The sequence below is a fragment of the Podarcis liolepis genome (assembly GCF_965112155.1).
Source record: "Podarcis liolepis genome assembly, chromosome: 3".
Classification (NCBI taxonomy): Eukaryota; Metazoa; Chordata; class Lepidosauria; order Squamata; family Lacertidae; genus Podarcis; species Podarcis liolepis.
The window spans coordinates 72,531,684-72,554,352 of NC_139557.1; the positions used below are offsets into that span (position 1 = coordinate 72,531,684).

Sequence of the window (22,669 nt, forward strand, 5' to 3'; positions counted from 1 at the left end):
TGGGGAGTGCATTTTCTGCATGTGCTGCAGAGAAAAGTGAGGGGCAGATGGGACTCGTCAACCTGAGAAGGTAGCCCATGTAGAAGGGGGGAAACTCTGATCCTAAACCTCCGCTGCCTTGCAGGATATCCTGGGGAGAAGAAAAGCCTAATGAGTAAATTTTGTATGCCTCCTTCCAGCAACTGCTGCAGCCAAACTGATGCCAAATGTACTTCTCCGTTTTCCTGTAGACCACACCTGTGAGGCCGAGAGGGTGGTCTTCTTATCTGGGCAACCCAGAACCTCCATACACACTGCCAGGCTTGCGCCCTGGGGAGGTCACTTCAGTGCTGCAAATGCAGCGGTTTGACTTCACCCCAGAGGTGTACTCCGTTGTCTCTTAAAACAGATGGATGCCAGCAAAGTAATGGGTCTCAAATCATCTGTGGAAGACTAGTGTTTCTTTAAAAAAAGAAAGAAGAAAAAGTGATAGCTGGTCTGTCTGTCAAAAAGTAATAATATGCTTTTAAACGATTCCAGGGTTATGAGTATAATTCTGTAACAGATTTTTGAATACAGTGGTACCTCGGGTTAAGAACTTAATTCGTTCTGGAGGTCTGTTCTTAACCTGAAACTGTTCTTAACCTGAAGCACCACTTTAGCTAATGGGGCCTCCTGCTGCCATTGCACGATTTGTGTTCTCATCCTGAAGCAAAGTTCTTAACCCAAGGTAATATTTCTGGGTTAGCGGAGTCTGTAACCTGAAGCGTATGTAACCCGAGGTACCACTGTATATTTAAAATTCTCTCTCTGGTTTTAGAGTAACCTTTTCCTCAGTAAGTGAAAAAAATTAACTGATTTGGCCTGTCTTTGTAGCTCAGAGACCACAGTTGGCACTAAATTTTGGGGGAAGCTGCTAACTAGTGCAAGACTTACATAATATATGTTACGAGCTGTTAAAGAACACTGCTTGTCAAATGATGTTTGGTCACAATTGAAATGGGTTTCAGGCTCAGTGATACTGTTTGGCAAGTGTTTGCCACCCAGCATCTCTTCACAACTGCCTCATCTTCCTTCCCAGCTTCAATGTTAAGTTCTCTGGGTTTGTATATTCCTTTCTTCTCTCTCTTCCATCTGTGTGGGGAGGACCAGACAATCCACGGATAGCAGACTACAGGAGTGGGTGGACACAAGACGGAAACCTAGGGTGTACTTTGAAGTAGCGGGAGACCTACAGGCAGATGGTGGCTTTATTTAAATTGTGATTTAAAACAACAATTTAAATTGAGGATGACTTATTTGTAGCCCTCTAGATGTTGTTGGTTTCCAACCTGCATCAGCTTCATCCAGCATAACAAGAGTCAGGGATGATGTAAGTCAAGGTTCAACATCTAGAGAGCCAAAGGTTAGCAACCACTAATAGTAAAAATCAAAATTGGCAAGCAAAGGCTGATTTTAAACCATTGGTTTAAGTCAAGTTACCCACTGAAAGTTCTTCATTTTTCTGGAATGATGGTGCAAATAATCTTCATTTACAACTAGAATGTTATTTACACTGATTCTTTCAACAAAGTCCTGCATCTCTTTGCACTATATATGTGCATTTTGAATGCTTCCCTTTTTCTCTTAAAAAAGGAAGGCTTTTGAAATATAGTCATATAGGGTCTTATGAAAAGCAGCCATGACAGTATGTGTTAATTGTGAGAACAAAGAAATCTGAGCAACGGACAATTTTCTCTTCTCTTCTTCTTTCCAGTGGTGTTCCATTCTGCTTCACTCTGCCTTGGCCCTGTTCCACCCTCAAAAAAGCAAAGTAGCAAACAAAATGAAATGCCCAAGACTGATAGGTTGAACCAAAGTCTGAGAGTAACTGGGCAAACTAGAGAAGATTTTCATGAGATGAAAATGACATGCCTATGTTTGGTAGGTAGAGTGTAAATAATCCTATTTGAGAAATGATCAGATTGGTTCCTAATTTACATAGAAATAGAGCACCCAACTTTTCTCTCACACATACATGCTCAACTTTTAAGAACATTTTAAGAGGCCTTGAGAATGGTCCCACTTTCTGAATTAATGTAGATGGTAACAGGTAGCAGGACCTTTCTGGTTTTTTGTGGCACCTTGTCCCTTTACCATAAAGAGTTAAAACATTGCTGTTTTCCTCTTTTTATCCTGTTGTTCTTAATTATTCTAGGTTTATATTGAAAGCTACCTTGTGAATCAGTATTAAAAAGTGAGATAGAAATATTTTAAATAAAAATAGACCTTGTGCAATCATAATTCCTCATGTGAGATTGAAAGCTGCTGTGGAAGATCTCCCAACCTTCTGGAGCAGGTTTGGGAGAGTTAATTGGGGCTTTGTTAGGAAGGGGTCCTTAGGAGTTATTGCGTGGGGAAGTACTATTTATTATTTTCTGAAATCCCCTCTACATATTTCACACATAATTGGGCTACCTCATACAGATATAAGTAAATGTAAGAAGGATATTACTTTGCTCCTAAAGAATGCCACCAGTCTTTTTTAAAAAGCCATGCACTTTTATTTACTACTACCACTGTTCCCTTATTATTGTCATCGTCATCATCATGATTGACCTGGAAAACCATTCAGGCTTTTTCCATTTGATCTGTTATATTTACATTAGATAGAAAAGCTGTTCATCAGTTAAACGCTTCAATTCTTTGGTACATGGGTTATTAGAGGTGAATAATGTGGATTTAAAGGATTTAGTAATTCATTCTAAACCTCATACTACATTTTTAGTTTTTTTAGGTTTTTGCCTTTTAAAGCACAGAGCACCTGCTGCTATCTAGAATACTCATTTTATCGAGATCACAGAGATAATCTGGTTAGTCCAGATTAAAGAAGCAGTGATAAACAGTAATCCAGTTTTTGGAATTGATTGTCAGTGATATTTCTAAAGATAGATATGATTTGATAATTCAAGAGTTGGAGGGACTTGAACAGCTTTTCAGCAGATTTCCAGGACCAATTAGAAATGAAATTGGTTTGTAAAGTAGTACTTGTAAATTATTTTAGCTTGATACTGTTGGAATACAATTTTGATTAGGTGGTCTTATTTTGATTTCACGTTGGAGAGGAGGTGTTGGCCTTGAAATGTTTCTGGATTTGTATGTAGAATATTAGAACTGTAGATTGTACCTACAAGTGTTCAGCTGCCTGGAGTGTACAATGCATTACGGCCCTGAGGCTGGAGCCCTGAAAAATCTCCCATTTACCTAGCCACACATAAATGGGACAAATGCACCCAGTGAATGGAATGGGACAGTGTGATCCCACTCTCAACTCAGATGTTAATTGTGGAATTCTTATCAATTCTTATCTGCTTAATTTCTAGCAGATTCCTCTGCAGGAAGAATAGTCCAGAAGTCTATAGATAAATCATAGCCACCAAGTTATGCTTTCCAAAAACATTGATTCCTTACATTTCACAGACAAATGGACACTTTTTTTTTTAGTACAGAGATAATCTGTATAGGAAAAAGTGGACACATTTGCATTGACATGAATGTGTGGATGGGATAGTCACTGATATTTAATATGAATTCGTACTAACATGAAAGTAAATTTGCCTCAATCCTGATTTATTTGGCTTTAAGCTTCGGCACCCTTGTGAAGATTGATTTCAAACTATTTCTTCATATAGGCATGAAGCAAAAGAATTTGTTGCTGCTACTACTTGCTAGACATAATGACAGGCTACACACATAATTGGAATGTTAAACTGATATTCGTGCAGCCAGTGAGGTCATTTAACTCCTGCCATTTTGAGGAACATATCATGATAACTACAGGAAGTAAATGACAGGGCACTGTTTCTTCTGTTGTGCCCAAACCTGTTTTATGCTAATACTTGGTATTGAGCTTAGAGAAACAAACAACAACATTACATGTAGGCAATTAAGACTTCCCACTATCATTGCTTTTAGATATTCATCAGCTGCTTTCATAAAACTATATGCCTATTTAAAACTATTTTGTTTTTGCAATTCAGTTATAGTAAAAGACTTTTATCTTCAGTACTATCTACTTTGATTTAGGCACTGTCCGATTTGTTGACGTACTAAGTGTCTAAGCTTCAGCTATTGAAATAAGTAGAATTGACTGGATTATGCTTATTGTTAAATGTAGCAGTTGGACAGTGTTTCAGAAGAATTTGCTCTATGGTTATATGAAGTTTAATGTAACCACTGTTTTATTGTAGTGGACAATTTCCCCCCACATCCTTTAATTTCTTTATTTAGAGTGCCTTTGTGGGACAGGTGCAATGTTGAAATAGTTCACGATTTTTTAAAAAAATCACTGGATATATACAGTAGATTAATTTTAATGTGAGTTAGTATCACAGTTAAGAATAGTAATGTGTTAGTGTTTCCAGTATGTAGTTTTCTGCTCTGTTTGTTTTTGAAGGTGACAACTCATGTAACAGTGCATTGTATATAAATGATATAATCAGATCTGATTATTCACTATTTAGAAATGTTTACTAGACCTATTTAACTTTACAATTCAGAATGTATTTGTTATTTGTTGGAAGTAGCTATATAATATTCTCTAACAAATGAACATCTGCTAACTTCATAGTATATCACTGACACTGTTCTTACATTTGTGTTTTTGTAGTTGCTAGTCTTTATTCATGGAGCATAGTGAGAAGTGACTATCGATTTTTAGTTTTTCTCGTGGTTGAGATGTGTGAAGGATGTAAAAGTAGTATTGTTCTCATTTGACTGACATTTAAGAGCTGACTGAATAAAATATAAAATTAACATATAGCTCAGATTTGTGTATTAAGCAGGAAAAGATAGCTAGCAGGTGGCTCAGCTTGTTTTAAAATTCTGTAATTTGTTTCCCAAAGCTCTGCATACAGTGATGCAAAAAGAATTGCAGCAAAAGTAATTGCACATTCAAGAGTGATCAATGATGCTTGCATTAGGTAAAATATGGGGGCTCCATAATGTTTGGCTGGCCTTAATAGGCAATCAAATCGGTCTTTTCTAGAACTACTTCCCAAAATAGTATGTCTTGTCTCTGATCTGCTTGGAAGCCCTGTGCAACTGTGGGGATGATGCCCACTTCCCCTCTCCAGCTCTAGAATTGGGAAGACAACTATTGCGGACAGGAATAGTTACACGCCCCAGAGGTCAGAGGATCCACTCTCTCAGGGGTGGAGAATCTCCGGTCTGTGGACCCATCTTTGCCCACCAGGAGGTTAAATTTGGTTGCTCTACTTCTGCCTCCTCCTCTTAGTCTTCTCCTTTAGTCCCTGCCTCATCTTGCTGCATCCTCTTCCTAATTGTCACACTAAAGTTTTCAGGACTTAGTGCCACCTGTGGTCGGTCATGCAAACTACAGCATGACAACAGACCAGTGAAATATAGGGTGGAGAGATATTCTGTTCTGTGGGAAATTGAGTAGCAGTAATTAGGACAAGATTTTGTTTGTACTTAAACTACAGTCATGCTGATTGTTATCTGAATGTTTATTGCTATATTTTGAAGAAAATGGTGATTTCCCCCCTCTTTAAATTTCAGTTCAACTTCGTTGGAAGAATCCTTGGGCCCAGAGGGCTAACAGCTAAACAGCTTGAGGCTGAAACAGGATGTAAGATAATGGTCCGAGGCAAAGGGTCCATGAGAGACAAAAAGAAGGTAAGATAATTTAAAGATAATTTTAAAACTCCTAGTTTGTTAGAAGAGCTTGTTTATGCTATTTATATGTTCTTCATTGTTTGTACATATAATTATTTTATGCTGATTAAATAAACCTTGAGGCTTTTAGTTATATGGGTGTGTGTCTTGGTTGAGTGGACTCTAGAATTTGTAACTGTGCCTACAGTATCAAGTATTCAAAGAGCTTCAATTGCATTATCTTGATAATCCTTTCAACATCATTGTAAGTAGGCCAGTACTAATATCCCTATAGCAAATTGAGGAGTTGAGACATGGGAACTTGCTTAAGGCCGTTAGTGTTTTCATGGCTTGGAGTTCATACTTTTGGTGACATTGTAGATATATTATGACTGGGTGGTTGATTACAACAGCAAGAGTCCTAATGATAATAGGTTACTTGAGTAAACAGCTTAAATTATTTTCTGTGCTTCATCTTCTGCATGCTGAATGCAGTGTGACATGTGGAAAGATGCACATGACATTCCTATTTTGAAAATGGTGCAAATTACAAAGCTCCAGCTAGTTAAAATATAAAATTTGGTGATCTCAGGGGATAATGATGGCAAACTCGGAGCTAGATACTAAATTCTGAAATAGACAATGACTTGGTTGTGGAATTCAGTGTTGTGCTGCTGCAACTAAAAAGTTGCTTGAAAGAGGAACTCTTGAGATGCTTGAAATAATATAAGAAACTTTTTCAACTATGGTATTTCTCTCCGTGCCCTACTGTCACAAGCTGTTATCCTTGAAAATATTTAAGATACTAGAAAATCTCACAATTAACTATCTGTGAAACAAATCTTGCCATCCTTCACTTAATCTTAGTTCAGTCACAAACCATGTATGTCCAAGGTTTAATATCAAGGTCAGAGTGGAATCAGTGGATTACGTTGCTGTTTAAACCATGCACCAGTTGGTTCCTTTTAAAAATAAATAACACTAAACCCCTTTAGATGGATTGCAATTTAAGACTCCACACACTGCAGTACATTACATTGGAAATATAAACAAACAAAATAAAAATATGCAGCAAATAATCAATCCTCTTCCCTTTTCCTGTAAAATAGTTTCCAAAACTGCATCTCCCACTTAACTCCTTTTATTTAATTATTCTCTGCATTTCTTCCAAAATCACCTTATAATTGCTTGACTTTAAATTAATCCTGCTAATATATTTAATTGTTTACAGTAATTTAAATAATCCTAATATCTCCCCCATTCCTGATTAAAAGTCTTTGCTTCTTGATTTCTTATTCTTCATTAGAGACCAAGTGCCCAAACTGCAACCCAAAACCCACTTATTTATCACAGAGTGCCCAGAGCTGTTGAGCTTTTTTTGGGGTGGGGGTTCCCCGGAGTTGTTGTTTCGGAGGGGATTTTTGGGGGGAGACATCTATAAATAGCTCACCATACATGACTTGCTAGTTCTTTATTATTCTTAACCAGCCCTGTTAAGTGCAGATGGGAAATTGCCCAGTGAAGAGAAAGCAGGACAAGAGAGCAGCCTTGCTAGGGGGTGAAGTGGAGGCTTGCAGTTGCAAGACAAAGCTGGCCTTGCACCTTTAGAAACAAGAAAGGCCTAGCAGGGTGCGCCACCAGAATGCTCTTTTCTCTAAGTGCCTTTTTTGCTGTTTTGCCGCCAGGCTAAGTTTTGGCACATGAGTGAGGCCACACCTGCGCCTTCTCTTGATCTGAGGCGGCCACCTTGCAGCATCTCCAGCCGCGCTGCACCTGCTGCCCTTGTCCCGTTGCAGGAGGCTGCCGCGGGTGGGCACCCTTGCAAGGGCGGCTGCAGGAGCAGCTGCTGCTCCTGCCTGCTGTCACCGTTTGCTGTGGTCCCCGCCAGTGAAGCTGAAGGCCTGCCCCAGCCAGGGATCCTGCTCTGAGCATGCTGCCCAAAGTTATGCCACACAGGCCAACTGGGCTTTTGAGTTGTCCTGCTTCCCACTGCTTCCTCGCTCCTGCGGCAAGCCATGGTTCAGGCAAGGCTCCAGGTGGCGCTCTGGTGGGGCCCCAGAACCTGGGTGGGAGCCGCATGTTTGCAGCGTCCCTAAGGGCAGGTTGTGTACCAGGCAGGTTCCCGGGCACGGCACGGCCCCGCCCTCTGGCTTGTCACCTCACAGTAAAGATGACATACAGCGGTCAGTGGCGCTTCCCAATTTGGCTCGGCAGCTGTGGCTGGGGCCGCCACGGGCGGGTGCTAGCCATACTCAGTCTACTTGAGGAGCCGTCTGAGGAGCGCTCGGCTGGTGGAGGAGTAGCCGCACCAGCGGAAAACAGCCGAGGGGGTGGAGCAGGCGGCTCTTCCGCGGCCGCCACTACTTCTACCTCCACTCCAGCAAGCAGCAGGGCTCTGCATGCCCTCTGCATGGGCCGAGGGCTCTGTATGCCCACTGTGGCACACGTGTCATAGGTTTGCCACCACTGGCATAGTCCATCAACTTTGCTTTCCATTCTTCCTTGGTTGGGACAGTGTCTTCATCCCATCCCTGCACAAAAAGCATCCTGGCAGCCATGGTTGTATACACCAACAGTTTTTTTTTCCTGGTCTTTCAGTGTATCCTGTCCTATTATCCCTAAAGGAAAAGCCTCTGGTTTGGTTTTGTTTTTAGTAAAAGTTACCTTCAACTTTTTTTCTCCAGTTCATTGTAAATAATTTCCCAGGCGTTTTTTACTATCTTACAAGACCACCATGTATAATAATAATAATAATAATAATAATAATAATAATAATTTATTTATACCCCGCCCATCTGGCTGGGTTTCCCCAGCCACTCTGGGTGGCTTCCAACTGAATATTAAAAACAATACTGCATTAGACATTAAAAACGTCCCTAAAGAGGGCTGCCTTCAGTTGTCTTTTAAAAGTAAAATAGTTGTTTATTGCCTTGACATCTGCTGGGAGGGCGTTCCACAGGGCAGGCGCCACTGCCGAGAAGGCCCTCTGCCTGGTTCCCTGTAACCTTACCTCTCTCAATGAGGGAACCGCCAGAAGGCCCTCGGCGCTGGACCTCAGTGTCCGGGCTGAACAATGGGGGTGGAGATGCTCCTTCAGGATAAAATGTACCCTTTTTCTCTTTACATTTCCAGCATATATCTGACTTGTACATTTTCACTAATTTACTAGGTGTTAAATACCATCTGTACATCATTTTCATATAATTTTATTTCAGTGTATAACATGCTGTGAAATTCAAATCTGTGTTCCACAACCTTTCCCACGCTGCCAGTCTTTTGCCCAGTGTATCATCGCTGATTTCACCTGCTCGTCTTTTATTACTATTCCAAAAGACATTTATACATCTTAGTCAATACCTTATCTTTATTTTCTATTAAATACAATTGCCTCTGTCAAGCAAGCAGAGATCACCCCCCACTTGCAAGGAGGCATTAATTACCTTTCTGGCCCAGCCAGCTGTCCCCTCCCTGCTAGTTTTTTATTACCCAAGAGGGGCAAGGGGTCAGAGAGCAAGTGGTTGCCCTCATTAATCCAAGCAGACCCTGTCCACCTCCTTAATCCTTACTAGCTGAAACCAGCACAACAGGTCTAGACAGTGCCCTGGACACTCTTTGAGATTCATCTGTAATAACAGTGGAGTCAAGATCCTGGTGTATGGAAGTAATTTTGTCATCAAAATGCTTTGCATATAAGTCACAGCGAGCTACTGTCTGTTCCACCTCCTCCTTCAGGCCAGATTGTAAGTGGTCCCACGCTACTGGAGAAGTTCTGCCAGATGGCATAGTGAGGATGCAATGGAGGCAGCAAAGTATTCCTCTTTTGCTGCTTTCACTGCCACTAGGTAGGCTCGATGATGATTGCATTTGATTTAATCTTTCCTCCACTTGAGTTCAAGCAGTTTCCCAACTTGTTTCCTAACCCTAAGCTCTGGAGTATAACAGGGAGTCAGTCGGACTCCATGAAGTGGGAGAGGGTGCTTAGGGACTATCCTTTCAATAGCTTGAGCCATTCAGATAGTCCAGAGATTGTTAAATCCCCACAAAACCAGCAGTCTTGTAGTCCTCAACACCACCTCCAAGAAAAGCTCTGTTAGCTCAGGCGGTAAACCAGCAGAACCCCCAGTCTATCCTATTCCCCACCCCTGGACAGAGAGCCTAGAAACAGAGGGGGTGATTTCTATAAACCACATCAATTTCCCCTCTCTGACCCTCAGGTCTGTCTTAATATTGCACCAAATACCCAGGGTAGCCACAGTTGGGTGAGACCCAACTCTACCCTTCTCACTCACCCAGTTCTCAGTGATACAGACCAGATCAGCCTTCTCATCCACAATCAGATTGTAGATGAGGGAGGTCTTATTCTGAAATGACCTAGCATTTGACAACAGCAGTCACAGACACGAGGGTTGGCTGACAGGGACCCAGTGTGGTGTAATGGTTAAGAGCGGTGGACTCATAATCTGGTGAACCGGGTTCGCGTTTCTGCTCCTCCACATGCAGCTGCTGGGTGACCTTGGGCTAGTCACACTTCTTTGAAGTCTCTCAGCCCCACTCACCTCACAGAGTGTTTGTTGTGGGGGAGGAAGGGAAAGGAGAATGTTAGCCGCTTTGAGACTCCTTAGGGTAGTGATAAAGCGGAATATCAAATCCAAACTCCTCTTCTTCTTCTACAGTTCCCCAGGTTGGAGGAGGGATTGGCACACAGCCACAGTGACCAACTGTCTGTGCTGTGTGCCCCTTACCCAGCCAGCCCCACCTTCCCACACCATTCCTTCCTCAAGCCTGAACCACTGTGATTGCTCCCCCTACTCCGTCCCACTGCTCCTCTATTTCCAGGCACATCTTTCTTTTATTTAAAACAAACCAAAAATTTTAAAATCCCACAAATTAAAGTCATTTAAAAACATTTCAATTGCAGCAGTAAAACCAATAACACAGCCCCGAACAAGAGCCCTTAGACCATGGTGATCCAACGCACGTCTCAAGGGCCACATGCAACTCTTGTGGGTGGCCCTTGGCAACATTTGACACACATCCCCCACCCCCTGGGTAACTGAGGTTCTGGGCTTTGGGAAGAAGGTGTGATAGAGCTCTGACCCAGGTCCTAGAGTTTTGCTGCCTTCTTCCCAAAGTCTAGTTAGTGCTTTCCGAGCTTTGGGAAGGAGGTGGGAGGGCTCTAGGACCCTGCCAGACCCCTTGTGCTGCCAGAACCTTGCACCTGCTTCCCAAAGCCTGGCGCCTCACTTACCCAACTTTGGGAAGGCAGCACAAGAGCAGGGGTGGGGTGGGCACACAAATTTTGGGGCATGCTTCCTTTCCCTGCAAGACAAGGCAGTATGTGGCCCACGAGTTCCATACCAAGCACACTTGGTATTAAAAGTTGGACTGCCCTGGCCTAGACGCTGCCAAGTTGCTCTGTGGCCTCCATTTTCTCATTTATATATTTCATATTAAAAATATATGAAATATACCTCTTCAGTATTTCAGAAATCTCTAAGCAGTGTGCAGTCCCCCCAAAAACAAGCAATATTGTTGAAACATTACAACCCCAATCACTAAAATAACAATTTAGAAACACATAAAAGCATTATTTAAATGCTGGATTTTTAGTCCCTCATCCCCCATTGTTTTCTGAGAGACGAAGCCATGCTGATTGTGGAAACCCTCAGAGGCCAAGAGGGAACAGGGTGTGGGGAATCTTGCATTTTTTTGGACAGGTTTAGCTTTTAATCATGGTGAATAATTTTCCTAGTGCATTCCAACCTTCAAGTATTAGAATGATTTCAGAAGCATATTAAACAGCAGGTTTCATAGGGCCAGATTCAAGCACCCAATCCCCTTAACTGCAGCCTGCACAAGGACTCCCCGCTAGTGCAGTGGTAATTCCCTCCCTCCCCTTGCTTCTCTCAGATCCACTCAGGAGGGTCAGGAAAATGTCAAGAACAGCATGCGGGCAGACAAGGAGAGATCATTCCGTTGGGCAAGCAGAAAGGCTTCTGCTGGCAGAACAATATCCTTAGTGCTATGTTGAATTTTACCTATGGTGTTGCATGTTTATTAGTCATTTTCTTAATTTTAAAAAAGAAGACATCTGCTGGCAGTTTTGTAAGAGACAATTGTCTTCTAATGAGAAGCTTGTATGTACAGAAGAAAAAGAATAGAGTTGATTGCTTACAATCTAAAAAAAATAAATATAACCACATTTTTGGATTATTTGTGTATCTAATTGCTATGCAATCAAAACTATGTGAACTGTAGTTATTTGAAACTACAAAATGAAAGGCAATCATTTATGGGGGAAATATCACATTCACATGCAAGCCTGCCTGAAAATTAGAGTTAGGTGGCTCTTGTGTTTAATTATAGGTGTCTGGAAAATAAAGTTATGCTTGTGTATTAAATGAATGAATGTGACCCTGAAACATCAGCCCTGCTTTGTTGTTGCAGAGCAACTGGCACAGAGGAGAACTGAGTAGTGTTGTGTATTTTGGTGATAAGGGACTATGTCAGAATGGCTGTTAATTACCTGCTTTGTTTGATTAAGGAAGTAGTGGCTCTGCACTTTTCTTCCCACCAGTGACAGCTTTCAGTTAAACTTGTTTTAAACTCTGATAGTGCCATCTCTCTTTTTCTGGAGATGAAGAAATTTAATACATTTTAAGCATGCTTAGAGGCAGCATTTCTTTGTGTGAATATAGTGTTTACTACAAGGTGTGTCATGTTTATGATACCAGGTATTCAGTAATGAACTAGAAATAGTTAAACTCATGGAGAGAGCAGAAAATGTTTGATTTAGTTTGCAAATAGTTAGATATCTATCTGGGCTAGAAGCATGAAATCAACTAGAATAATTGAGGAACTGCTCAGTAATTATGCAATTAACTTTGCTTTAAGGTCTCCTGCTAGTGATGTGATTTTGGCAATAAAGGTTTTTCTGCAAAGAATACTCTGAAATGTATGAGAATGTTTTATTTTGCTGAGAAATTTGTATTTCAGATGCCTTTTGGAGGTATGCAAGTACTTTGCAGGAGAAACACTTGGTGTCATTGTCATAAAACTCGATGCTAAAACCCGAGACTTCTAACATACAAGCTCTCCCAATTGTTTCTTGAAGTATAATAGTAGTAGAGCTTTAAACAGTGCCATAGAAGTATTTGATAGTCTTTACTGGCCTTTCTTACATGATTTTTTCACAGAATTGTAGAATTGTTTGCTATAACATTGCAACTAGACAGCTAATGGCTGATAGAGGTGGGCTGGACTAAGGCCACATGGTAAATCCTCGTCTGATTTTTCCAGTCTGTTAACACGCCACATCAGCTCTTTGTGTCATACTCCTTCCCTTTGGCACTGGAGTGATTGTACCTCTTGCAAGCCAGCTGTAGGGCTGATGAAGGGATGGAGCTTTCTTCCACCTCACTTCATGTTAGTGGAGTTCTTGTCACTCATGCACAGAATCCCTGGTTGCCTATGGTAATCAGTTGAGTTGCTAAGCACTAAGCTGTCTTGGTTCACTTCTTGATGGGGTATAGGCTTTCAACACTGTCCTTCTGTTATAACTTTGGTTGTCCATTCTGATAATCAAGGTACTTACATAGCTTTGTGACTCCACATATGTTAGAATTACCCTGGGTTTCAACATGATTTTTAACCTAGTATGACACCTTGAATACACCCCCCCATGCACCAAATCCTCACTATGTGTTCATAGCTGTTCTAACCTCAACTTGTAATGAAGTTTTGGTCAGTTTTGTACTTAGAGATACTATGGTCTGTGAAATTTCATAGTAGCGATAATTAGTAAGGAAGGTGACTCAAGTTCATATGAACCTTGATCATTATGTATCTAAAATACTTTGGTACTGGTAACCTATTGCAGGAATTATGGTGCAAAATGAGTTAAATCTAGAAGCTGAATCTGATTCAGAGTTGAGCACTAATGATCTGAGAACTACTAGAAAAGACAGTAAATGGGATCAGTACTCAGGTTGATATCTAACTAGACCCATTGAAATAAATGCATTTAGGTTGCTTAAGTTCATTGTTTTCAATAGGTCTACTTTGATTGTGGATAACATTGGATAGCACCCTCATTTTTTGTGAAAATAGGGAGTTTTGGTTTGTGGGTAGTAACAAAACTCAGTGGCTTTAGAACTATCAGAATAAGGAGACCAAAACTCTTTCGCTTTTGTGAGTTCCTCCTGAGCACATTGACGTTACCCCTACTTTAAACTTTTCAAGCATACAAACTCCCAAAGCAGTTTAGAAAATGTTGAATGACACAGTAGTAATAAAGATTTATAAGGCATAGCAGAATAAGATGAAAACAAAAGAGCAACTAAATCATGGACAAACCCATCAGTCAAAACTAAACACCCTGAAAAGCCTCAGTGAATAGAATCTTTACCTGAAACTGAAAAGCTTCTCTTGGGAGAAAGTTCCAGGGGCAGAACACCACAGCAGAAAAGGTGACACTTCCCCCCTTGCCCCCACCGGTTTTGCTTGGGTGCACAAAGGGATTGTAATACCTGGCATAATAGCGATTGGGCTGTGAAACAGATTGGAAACCAGTAAAGCTGCTTCAAGGCACAGATATTAGCCCCCTGAAGTCCACTTTAAAACAAATAGCAGGGGCCTTTGTATATGTATTATTATTATTTTAGTTGATCACCTATTAAGTAGTGACTGGTTTGAAACCAGACCATTTCTAGATGGTTTCATTACCACTATAGCTGTAAAGAAAAAAAACCTTGAAAATGTACTATAATCTCATTATACAGGTGTTTTTCTATAATATGTACAGTGGTGCCTCGCAAGACGAAAAGAATCCGTTCTGTGATTCTCTTCGTCTAGCGGTTTTTTCGTCTTGCAAAGCAAGCCCATTGACGGATTAGCGGATTAGCGCTATTAGCGGCTTTTAGCGGCTTATCTGCTGATCGGATCAGCTGATAAGCGGCTTAGCGGCTTAGAAAAAGGAGGTGGAACATGCAGGAATTTGCAAGGCATTGTCGTCTTGCGAAGCGAGCCCATAGGAAATTTGTTTTGTGAAGCACCTCCAAAACGGAAAACTCTTTCGTCTAGTGAGTTTTCCGTCTTGCGAGGCATTCGTCTTGCGGGGCACCACTGTACTTGAAATTTCTCTAGTTATTTTGGGCCATGTGCTTCAGCCTTTTAATTGCTGGTGCTAGTGTTTAGTATGTTATAGCCAAATTGAGCACTTGATTAATATGCAGTAAGAGATTTTCAATATTGCTGCATGATTAAAATGTTGCTGTTTTAACTTGAGTTTCATGATTTAACTTGATTTGAGGTTAATATTTATGAGCCTGTTAAATTGACATACTACTGAGGCTATAAAGACAGATGTATGAGGTAGGTAAGAGCATAGCAGGTTAGATTAATAATGAACCCAGGTGCTGAATTTTTACTATTAGTTATCCCACTCCCTCCAAGGAAACAAAAGTGGCATAGAGTGGTACCTTGGTACTCAAACAGCTTGGCTCCTGAACTCCGCAAACCTGGAAGTGAGTGTTCCAGTTTGCGATTGTTTTTGGAAGCTGAACGTCCAATGCAGCTTACACGGCTTCTGATTGAGTACAGGAAGCTCCTGCAGCCAATTGGAAGCTGTGCTTTGGTTTCCGAATGGTTTTGGGAGTCAAACAGACTTCCGGAATGGATGAAGTTTGAAAACCAAGGTACCACTGTATATGGTTCTGTTTCCCATTTTTAAACCCCCAAACAATACTGTTAGGTTGTGAGTTATCCAAGGTCCATTGAGCTTTGTGACTAAATATAGACAGCAATGCCTAGAGTTAGAAGCTCTTGCTCCTCAATTCTTAGTTTGGCCATTTAAGAAACATGGCTTACCCGTGGCAATTTCAGGATTGTAAGGTGCAGGGTGAATAATAATGACTGTACTTGTACGGCAGTGAATGCAAATGTTTTCACTCTATGCCATACATCTACACCCCTTGATAAGACCATGGAAGGGTCTGGCACCATTTCGGAAGGTTCATTCATCAAGTCTGCATACACATACATATACTGTCCCACATAGTCAGTGCATATCAGATCTGGCACTTTAAACATACTAGTAATGTGGCTTAAATGATAAATGCTGTTCATGTTAGCAACTTGCATATTTTTACTAAATTTTGTTTTTTTAAAAAAATCAGGATAATTTCTGAAGCACCCGGACAAAGGCTGGGGTAGAATGGAACTATATACAGTTCTTAATAGGACTTTTCAGTAGACAAATTAGCTATTTGCTTCCAAAGTTGTTGTATAAATCCTTTAAATCATCAGCAGTACTCTGATCTTTCCAAGACTTTCACTTCTGATTTTGTAATTATGTCTTAGAATATGTGGGCTGTTTGCATAGGAGTTTTTGTGCTGTAAGTTTAGATTGTACTTTACTGTGAAATGTCAAATTATTATTATATTTCTGTTCAATATAACATGCAGTGGTTATTTGTTCTGAGTGGTCCCTTACATTCCCACATATGCCCCTGCCTCAACCCAAGTGTTAGATAAAATATTCTTGAAGGTCATGTCACACTCTGGGAGAATTATTTTGTATCCATGAACTATTTACTCTTAGTAAACTTGGAACTGCTGTCACACCAACAATCACCTTTAAAAGTTCCCCCTCCAAACCAAGTTTCCAATTGAATGACAGATTGACTTGTGCAGATGTAATGTTACTTACTCTGTGTTGTGTCAACTGCTGTTCAGAATAATAGTGATAAATTTCAATTACTGTTACAGTAAATGCCCTGCTCTTGGGAACATCTGTGGCTTACACTCCTTCCTCTACCTTGGTGCATAAATGCTCCCTCTTGTCTATTTTCTGAGCTTAGCTATAGCTGTGTTAAATCTGAATTGGACCTTTTTGTCATTTGTCTTGTCATCTGACCATAACCTGATTGGTTGAATTTTTTACAAACTAAAAGGTTATAAAAGCCTTCTTCCAAACATTCAGTAAATGTTTCACAGATAGCATAATTGAGACTTGTATAGTACATTTGTATGTAACATACAGCCCATTCCTAAGTATGTCTATTCAGAAGAACGCGCCATTGAGTGTACCCCACATTTTCTCTTCAGATTTGATGGGAAAACTTCTGAAGTTTCAACCAATGACCTAGGATACAGCCATGTATTGCCTATAAAAGGGGGCATTAATCTTTTAAGATGAGAGAGACACATTTTGAATTTTGAAGGGAGTGCTGTGAACATCAGTCAGAGAATGTTTGCCCTGTGGGGGGGGAGGGGCACAGCCAGTGGTGGATATCAGGGTCTCCCATTGCAACAGCGCCCTGTGCAACAACAAAATTTGGTGCCCCTCACCTCTTGTGCTTTTTTGTAAATCATAGTTGTGGCAGCCCTGAGGCTCTGTGCCCAGCTGTGAGTGAACCAGTTGCGCCCCCATAATCCACCACTGGCATAACATAACACAAAGTAAGAGAGAATATAGTTATTGCCTCTCCACCCCAAACACAACAACAACCTCATGCTTTCCACCAGAAGTTAACTATGTGGAGATCACACAATATTGATTTCTCTCTTGCGGTTTCTCATCTACCAAGAAATCACTTACGTCTCTGGATGCAATTGCATTTTTATAACTTATAAATGGATCAGGTATCTTAACAAAACATGTTCCAGCTAAGACAACTCAAAATAAATATGATGGTGGTGTTTTTTTTCCAGGAAGAACAAAACAGAGGAAAGCCGAACTGGGAACATCTGAATGAAGACCTGCATGTACTAATCACTGTGGAAGATGCTCAAAACAGAGCAGAAATAAAACTGAAGAGGGCTGTAGAAGAAGTAAAAAAATTACTGGTACCTGCAGTAAGTAAATATATTGAAATATTCATGTTTTATGATGTGTTCTTTAAATTGGGAATGAGAATCTTCAGATTAGGTTACATTCTTGTGAGTGTAGTTTCATAGTGGAGTATTTTTTTATGTACTACTAATTGATGTACTACAATGTCATAAAAGGATATTAATAGAAATAAATCTATAACTTGTTCAAAAGTCAGATTTCTCCTAATGTAAAAGGATAATTTATAATGCATTCCCATAATTGAAAACTATGGGTCATTTTAGAGATCTTTGACCACAATCTAGAGAAATGTGTGAGGCTGTTGACATAAAAACAAAGCAAACTACTTTTTAAACTTGTGAAACTTAGAAAGTGAATCTTTCAAAAGCACGTTTAGCACGTTACAGAGGGTTGTTGTTAAGAGAAGAAATGTCAAAAGTTCAGAAAGCCATAAGAAAACACTTCGGTACACCTAAAGTAACTATCTGGGTTCTATGCAAGATGTGTAATTGAAAAAGTGGGTGGGGCCTAACAAAGTGTTAAGGAAATGCACAACTCATCTAACTACAAGTAAACCTCACCAGTTTCTTGATGGTGGCCATAATATTTATTTGGCTGCCACATGTGATGAATCAAGTTTTTATAAAATTGATTTGGTGAGGTATTACTAAATAGGTCTTTACTAATTCTACATATTGCCAACAGGACATAGAAGACTAGGAAATAGAAATAGAAATAGAAATGTATGAATGAGATCACTTTAAGGTTGCAGGTGTTCAAACTGTTTTTGCTTTGACTTGTTCAGTGTTTCCATGAAAGAATGAGCAGAATTCACTGATTATAAGGGGCAGTGCTAATTTTCCATGGAAAAAAAATTCATAATTAACTTCATGGGTATTCAGTTTTGGAGTTGGAGAAATTCCATTTGATGCGTGTATGATAATATATAACATTATCAGGTTTTGTGAAATTTGAGAGATTTTTACAAGGAAGATAAGCACAATGCAGTGTAATTTTCAGTGATAGGTTTTTAAAATGAAGCTGAAGTATTTGTCATATAGAGGAAAGAAGTAGTATCAGGTACAAATTATACATTAGTACAGAAAAACATGTTTGGTCAGTATAATTTAAGGTATTACTATACTAGACAAAATGGTTCAGAGTACAGTTTTCATATTTTTAACAAATGATTGAGACATTAGGAAATTTCACTGAAGTTATCTTTAGTTAGACCTTAATTGGAGAGAAAGGAGCAGAAATACATAACTGCTTTCTTCATCATTTAAAACTACAATTTAGTAGCTGGTTGATAGTTTCATAGAACTAATTGAAACTGATTTTGAAACTGATTATTTGAAACTGATACCTTAATATTAAACATGTATACATATACTAGGACTGTCAACTGATTGCACTGTACTGTACTTGAAGCTATCTTCCTTTGAACTGATTAAATTGATTAAATTAAAAAAAACCTTTTGCGTATTACAAAATCAACTTAGATGCCCTTTCTACAGCACATGAAGTATAAGAATGTATAATTTAATGAACAATAAAATATATGTTTGATTTTACTCAATACGATGATTAGCTGATCTGCTGATTAAAACCCTTTAAAGCTTAACCCAGTTGATGTCAGACAATGAAGTGTATGTGTTTCAGTGTTGCATGCATAGTCAAATAGTTGAACAGATCTTGATGCATTTGGAAGTGTATGACTAAGATTGTAGCAATTTTAACTGGTACAGCTTTCATTTGGGAGTCAGCTGTGTTAAATTTATTTTGAAAAGTTACTCAAATTATGAATGTGCTCCTCCAGAGATAATGATAGGCTCAAATCAGGATATAAAGAATACGGTGTGCATAAAGGCGAGAGTATTTGTGATGCATGCAAGTTGCAGACAGTCAGCTCCTAATTTCACTACAAATCAAGTTTTTGTTTGTGTAAATCATTGCTTAATTCTGCTTGATAATTTGAATCATTCTTTTTTACACTGTTCATTGTTTTATCACATTTTGGTTTTTCTGTGTCTCCATTTCAGTATTGGATTTTCTTTGCAAGTTATATGCTTTAGGAGCTTATGAATGAATATTCGTAAAGTCATGAAAAGGGAGAGGTGGTTTGAGTACCTTGTAACTAAATGTTAATGACTATTGCTGTATATATGGAACATGGAGAGGACCATATTTGTTATTAATAATGTCACAAGTGTGAAGGGACAGTTTGCATAAATACTGGTCTTGATTATTCCTCTTTATAAATTGCTAGGTTGACTTCCCAAATGTGATGTTAAAGTAATGGAAGTGTTTTGTTTTGTGAGTCTGCCACTAAACCTCCCCATGCTTTTTATGCTAAGAGTGGTTCTCTGTTTCATTGTAAATTTACATTGGTTCTATGTTAACTGCCACTTACTTTATAAGTATGGAGTCAAACTCAGAAATAGTTGCTTGTTCTTCCTCCTTAATCCCTTTTCCCTCAAGCCTTTACAGCACTGATACTAAAAAGGTTAACCGGGGTTCTAGTTTAACCAAGGTCTGAAACTGCATTTGCAAATGGTTTCAGAGACTCACAAATCGTAAGTCATATGCTCAGAGGCATGTGTACAGTCAACAAGGCTAGTAGCCATTGATAGCATTTTGTCCATGCAATTCTTTTTTGAAAGGTTTAAGGTTGTTGGCTACCACTGTATCTTGTCAAGGGGAGAACTCCATAGTGCTACTATGTGTTGTGTGAAGACTTCTTTTTGTCTGTTCTGAATTTTCCAGTGTTAAACTTCATTGTCCTGAGATTTAATACCATCTTCACACCAATATTTTATCCACCTTTTCAATGTTCTCCCCCTTACTGCTTTTTCTGAACTATAAACCCCACAAATATTACTTATAGGGCAATTTATCTAGCCCATTTCTGAACTTTGCCCTTTCTGAACCTTTTCCAGCTCTACAATAATATTTTTTTCAGGTGAGGCAACCAGAGCCACACAGCATATTCCACATGTGGTTCCACCTTAGATTTATATAAAAGCATTATGTTATTGACAGTTTTATTTCCCATCCCTTTCGTAGAGTTTGCATTTTTCACAACTGTTGCACACTGGGTAAACACTTTTATTAAGCTATAAGCCTCATTTGTGTATATGTGAAATGAGGATTTAATTGGGTTTTGCCTTAATCTGCATCACTGCACACGTAGCATCTGCCCATTCAGCTACCTTGCAGAAATAATTTTGAAGCTTATTGCAGTCTTTTTGTTTTAACCACCTTAAACAATTTAGTGTAATCAACAAACATAACCACCTCACTGCTGACATATAACTCTAGATCATTAATGAATAGAACAGACACACAACATTGCATTTGGAGGTCACTGAGCATCGTCAGTTCTAGCTGGACTGCTGGTGGAGGGGTTACTCCCTCTTGGGTTTTTAACTTTGTTGTTTTTTTGCATACCTTAGGTTTTGCTCAAATATGCTGATACTTCCTTCTTATTTCTTAGCAGTTCTGCTTTGTCTCCAGTCGTGTAGTTTACTATTAGAGGGAATGATAAACTATTCACAATAGTTAATGCAGTTTAGGCAGATCAAACATCTGGTTTCTTGGGCAGTTTTTACATGGACAGCAATTTGTTAATTTTGTAGGCTTTACATTTTTTCCTAAGGAAGATCTCATGACATCCTGTGATTATATTGTCAAATTTTATTCCACCCTTTTTGTGGTAGATGGGCCCCCCAGGAATATCTGGAATGGGTTCATCTGGAATATCATGGGTTCCGCTTAGGTGGTGAATGCCTCACAAATGGTTTAGGTGTAGGTAATGTGCTGCTGATCCCACCACACTTCTAAGAGTTGTTTCAGAACAGAAAATAATTTAAAGTGGCATGGTTTGAATAAACAGAACTATGGCTCCAGCCATAGTTTTGGTTACTATAATATAGCTAAATCTGTATCCACCAACAGTTGAGTTTAATTAACAATAATTCAGTCCAGTCACCCGAGGGAATAGTTGAAATATCCACTGTTGCAAGGAGAATATTTAAATCTTTAGCTCATAAAATGGTAGGGGTCTAGGGATACTTAACACGTTGAATTTAGATTTAGAGGATCCTGATTGCTTCTCTTAAAGTTAAGTATCAAGGCCAGCGAATCAGAGTTCCCAAATGCATTCTAAAAAATGGAGATAAGGCCATTTCTTCTGTCAGGAATGTACTCGTCTTTCTGCCTATAGCAGAAGCAGGTTTTGTTCAGTGTAAATATTTTTTTAACCTTGGACTATCAGCAGCTGAAGTATGCATTACAATCAGAGTTCTGGTTTGTTAGGCCCCTTATTACTGGCCTCTAGTTGATACACCTCTCAGCCACCACAAGACCTCAGACCTGATTTGATGCCAGTATTTTGCTGGGTTTTTTTTAATGTAGTACTTGGCTGCTCTGCTTGGTTTTACATTTGCCAGTTCAGGCAGTCAAAACTTTATAGTATAATGTCAGATGTAGTTGTGGCTCATAAATGCAGGTGAAATCAAAGAACTTGCTTCTCAGTTAATGATGGGAACAGAGGTTGGAGAACTGTAAATTATGTTTTACTTCTGCATTCCTTTTAATAATTGAATTGGCTGTTATAATAGATCCATCTTACATTTAGGATTTTTTTTTACTATCAGATGGTTCTACAATCTCTTATTTGGCTTCTGGTCAAATGAGATTCACAGAACCTGGTAACATGCTCTGTAAGTTGCATCAGCTTAATTTGCAGAAGTTCACTTGAACTACGTGAGTAGTGAGGGCCTGCAATAAAATAGTGTTGTGCCAACCAGGCTGAGTATCTGTAAGAAGTGGTAGAATTAAAGTAAACTGCTTTAATATTTAAGGAGCATAAGAACATGGTTCCTTCTTATAACAAGCAAGCCGTAGTTCTCTTTCACGCCAGTGTGTTCTGTGACAGTTCTAATATGTTAATTTAAAGCAGAAGTAAAAAGCTTCTCTGATTTTCTTTCTTCTTTTTGAACTAAATTTACTTTTGTAATCTGCTAGACATTTTGACCAGATTACTGAATGAGGCTGAAAATAAGATTTACTAGTGCAGTGGTCTTATTATAACAGGACATCTCTAGTAGTGACCGAACCTAATTGGAAATTACAAAATCATAAATCTGTTACAGCAACTTTCTGAACTATGTTAAGAACATATTCATTTGTAATAGTGAA

At 39.4% G+C, this 22,669-nt stretch overlaps 1 protein-coding gene across 22 annotated transcripts in view; it reads left to right on the forward strand.

Annotated features, from left to right (window-relative positions):
* Positions 1–22,669, forward strand: part of QKI (QKI, KH domain containing RNA binding) — a 116,853-nt gene that overhangs the window by 49,521 nt on the left and 44,663 nt on the right. For all 22 annotated transcript variants that reach the window (XR_014524404.1, XR_014524405.1, XR_014524406.1 and 19 more), the window contains exons 3-4: positions 5,539–5,655; positions 17,347–17,490. Coding sequence is in view for 17 of the 22 variants with exons in the window: in XM_083496612.1 (XP_083352738.1) it covers positions 5,539–5,655; positions 17,347–17,490 (261 nt within the window). In the remaining 5 variants the exon portion in view is untranslated. The remainder of the gene's footprint in view (positions 1–5,538; positions 5,656–17,346; positions 17,491–22,669) is intronic.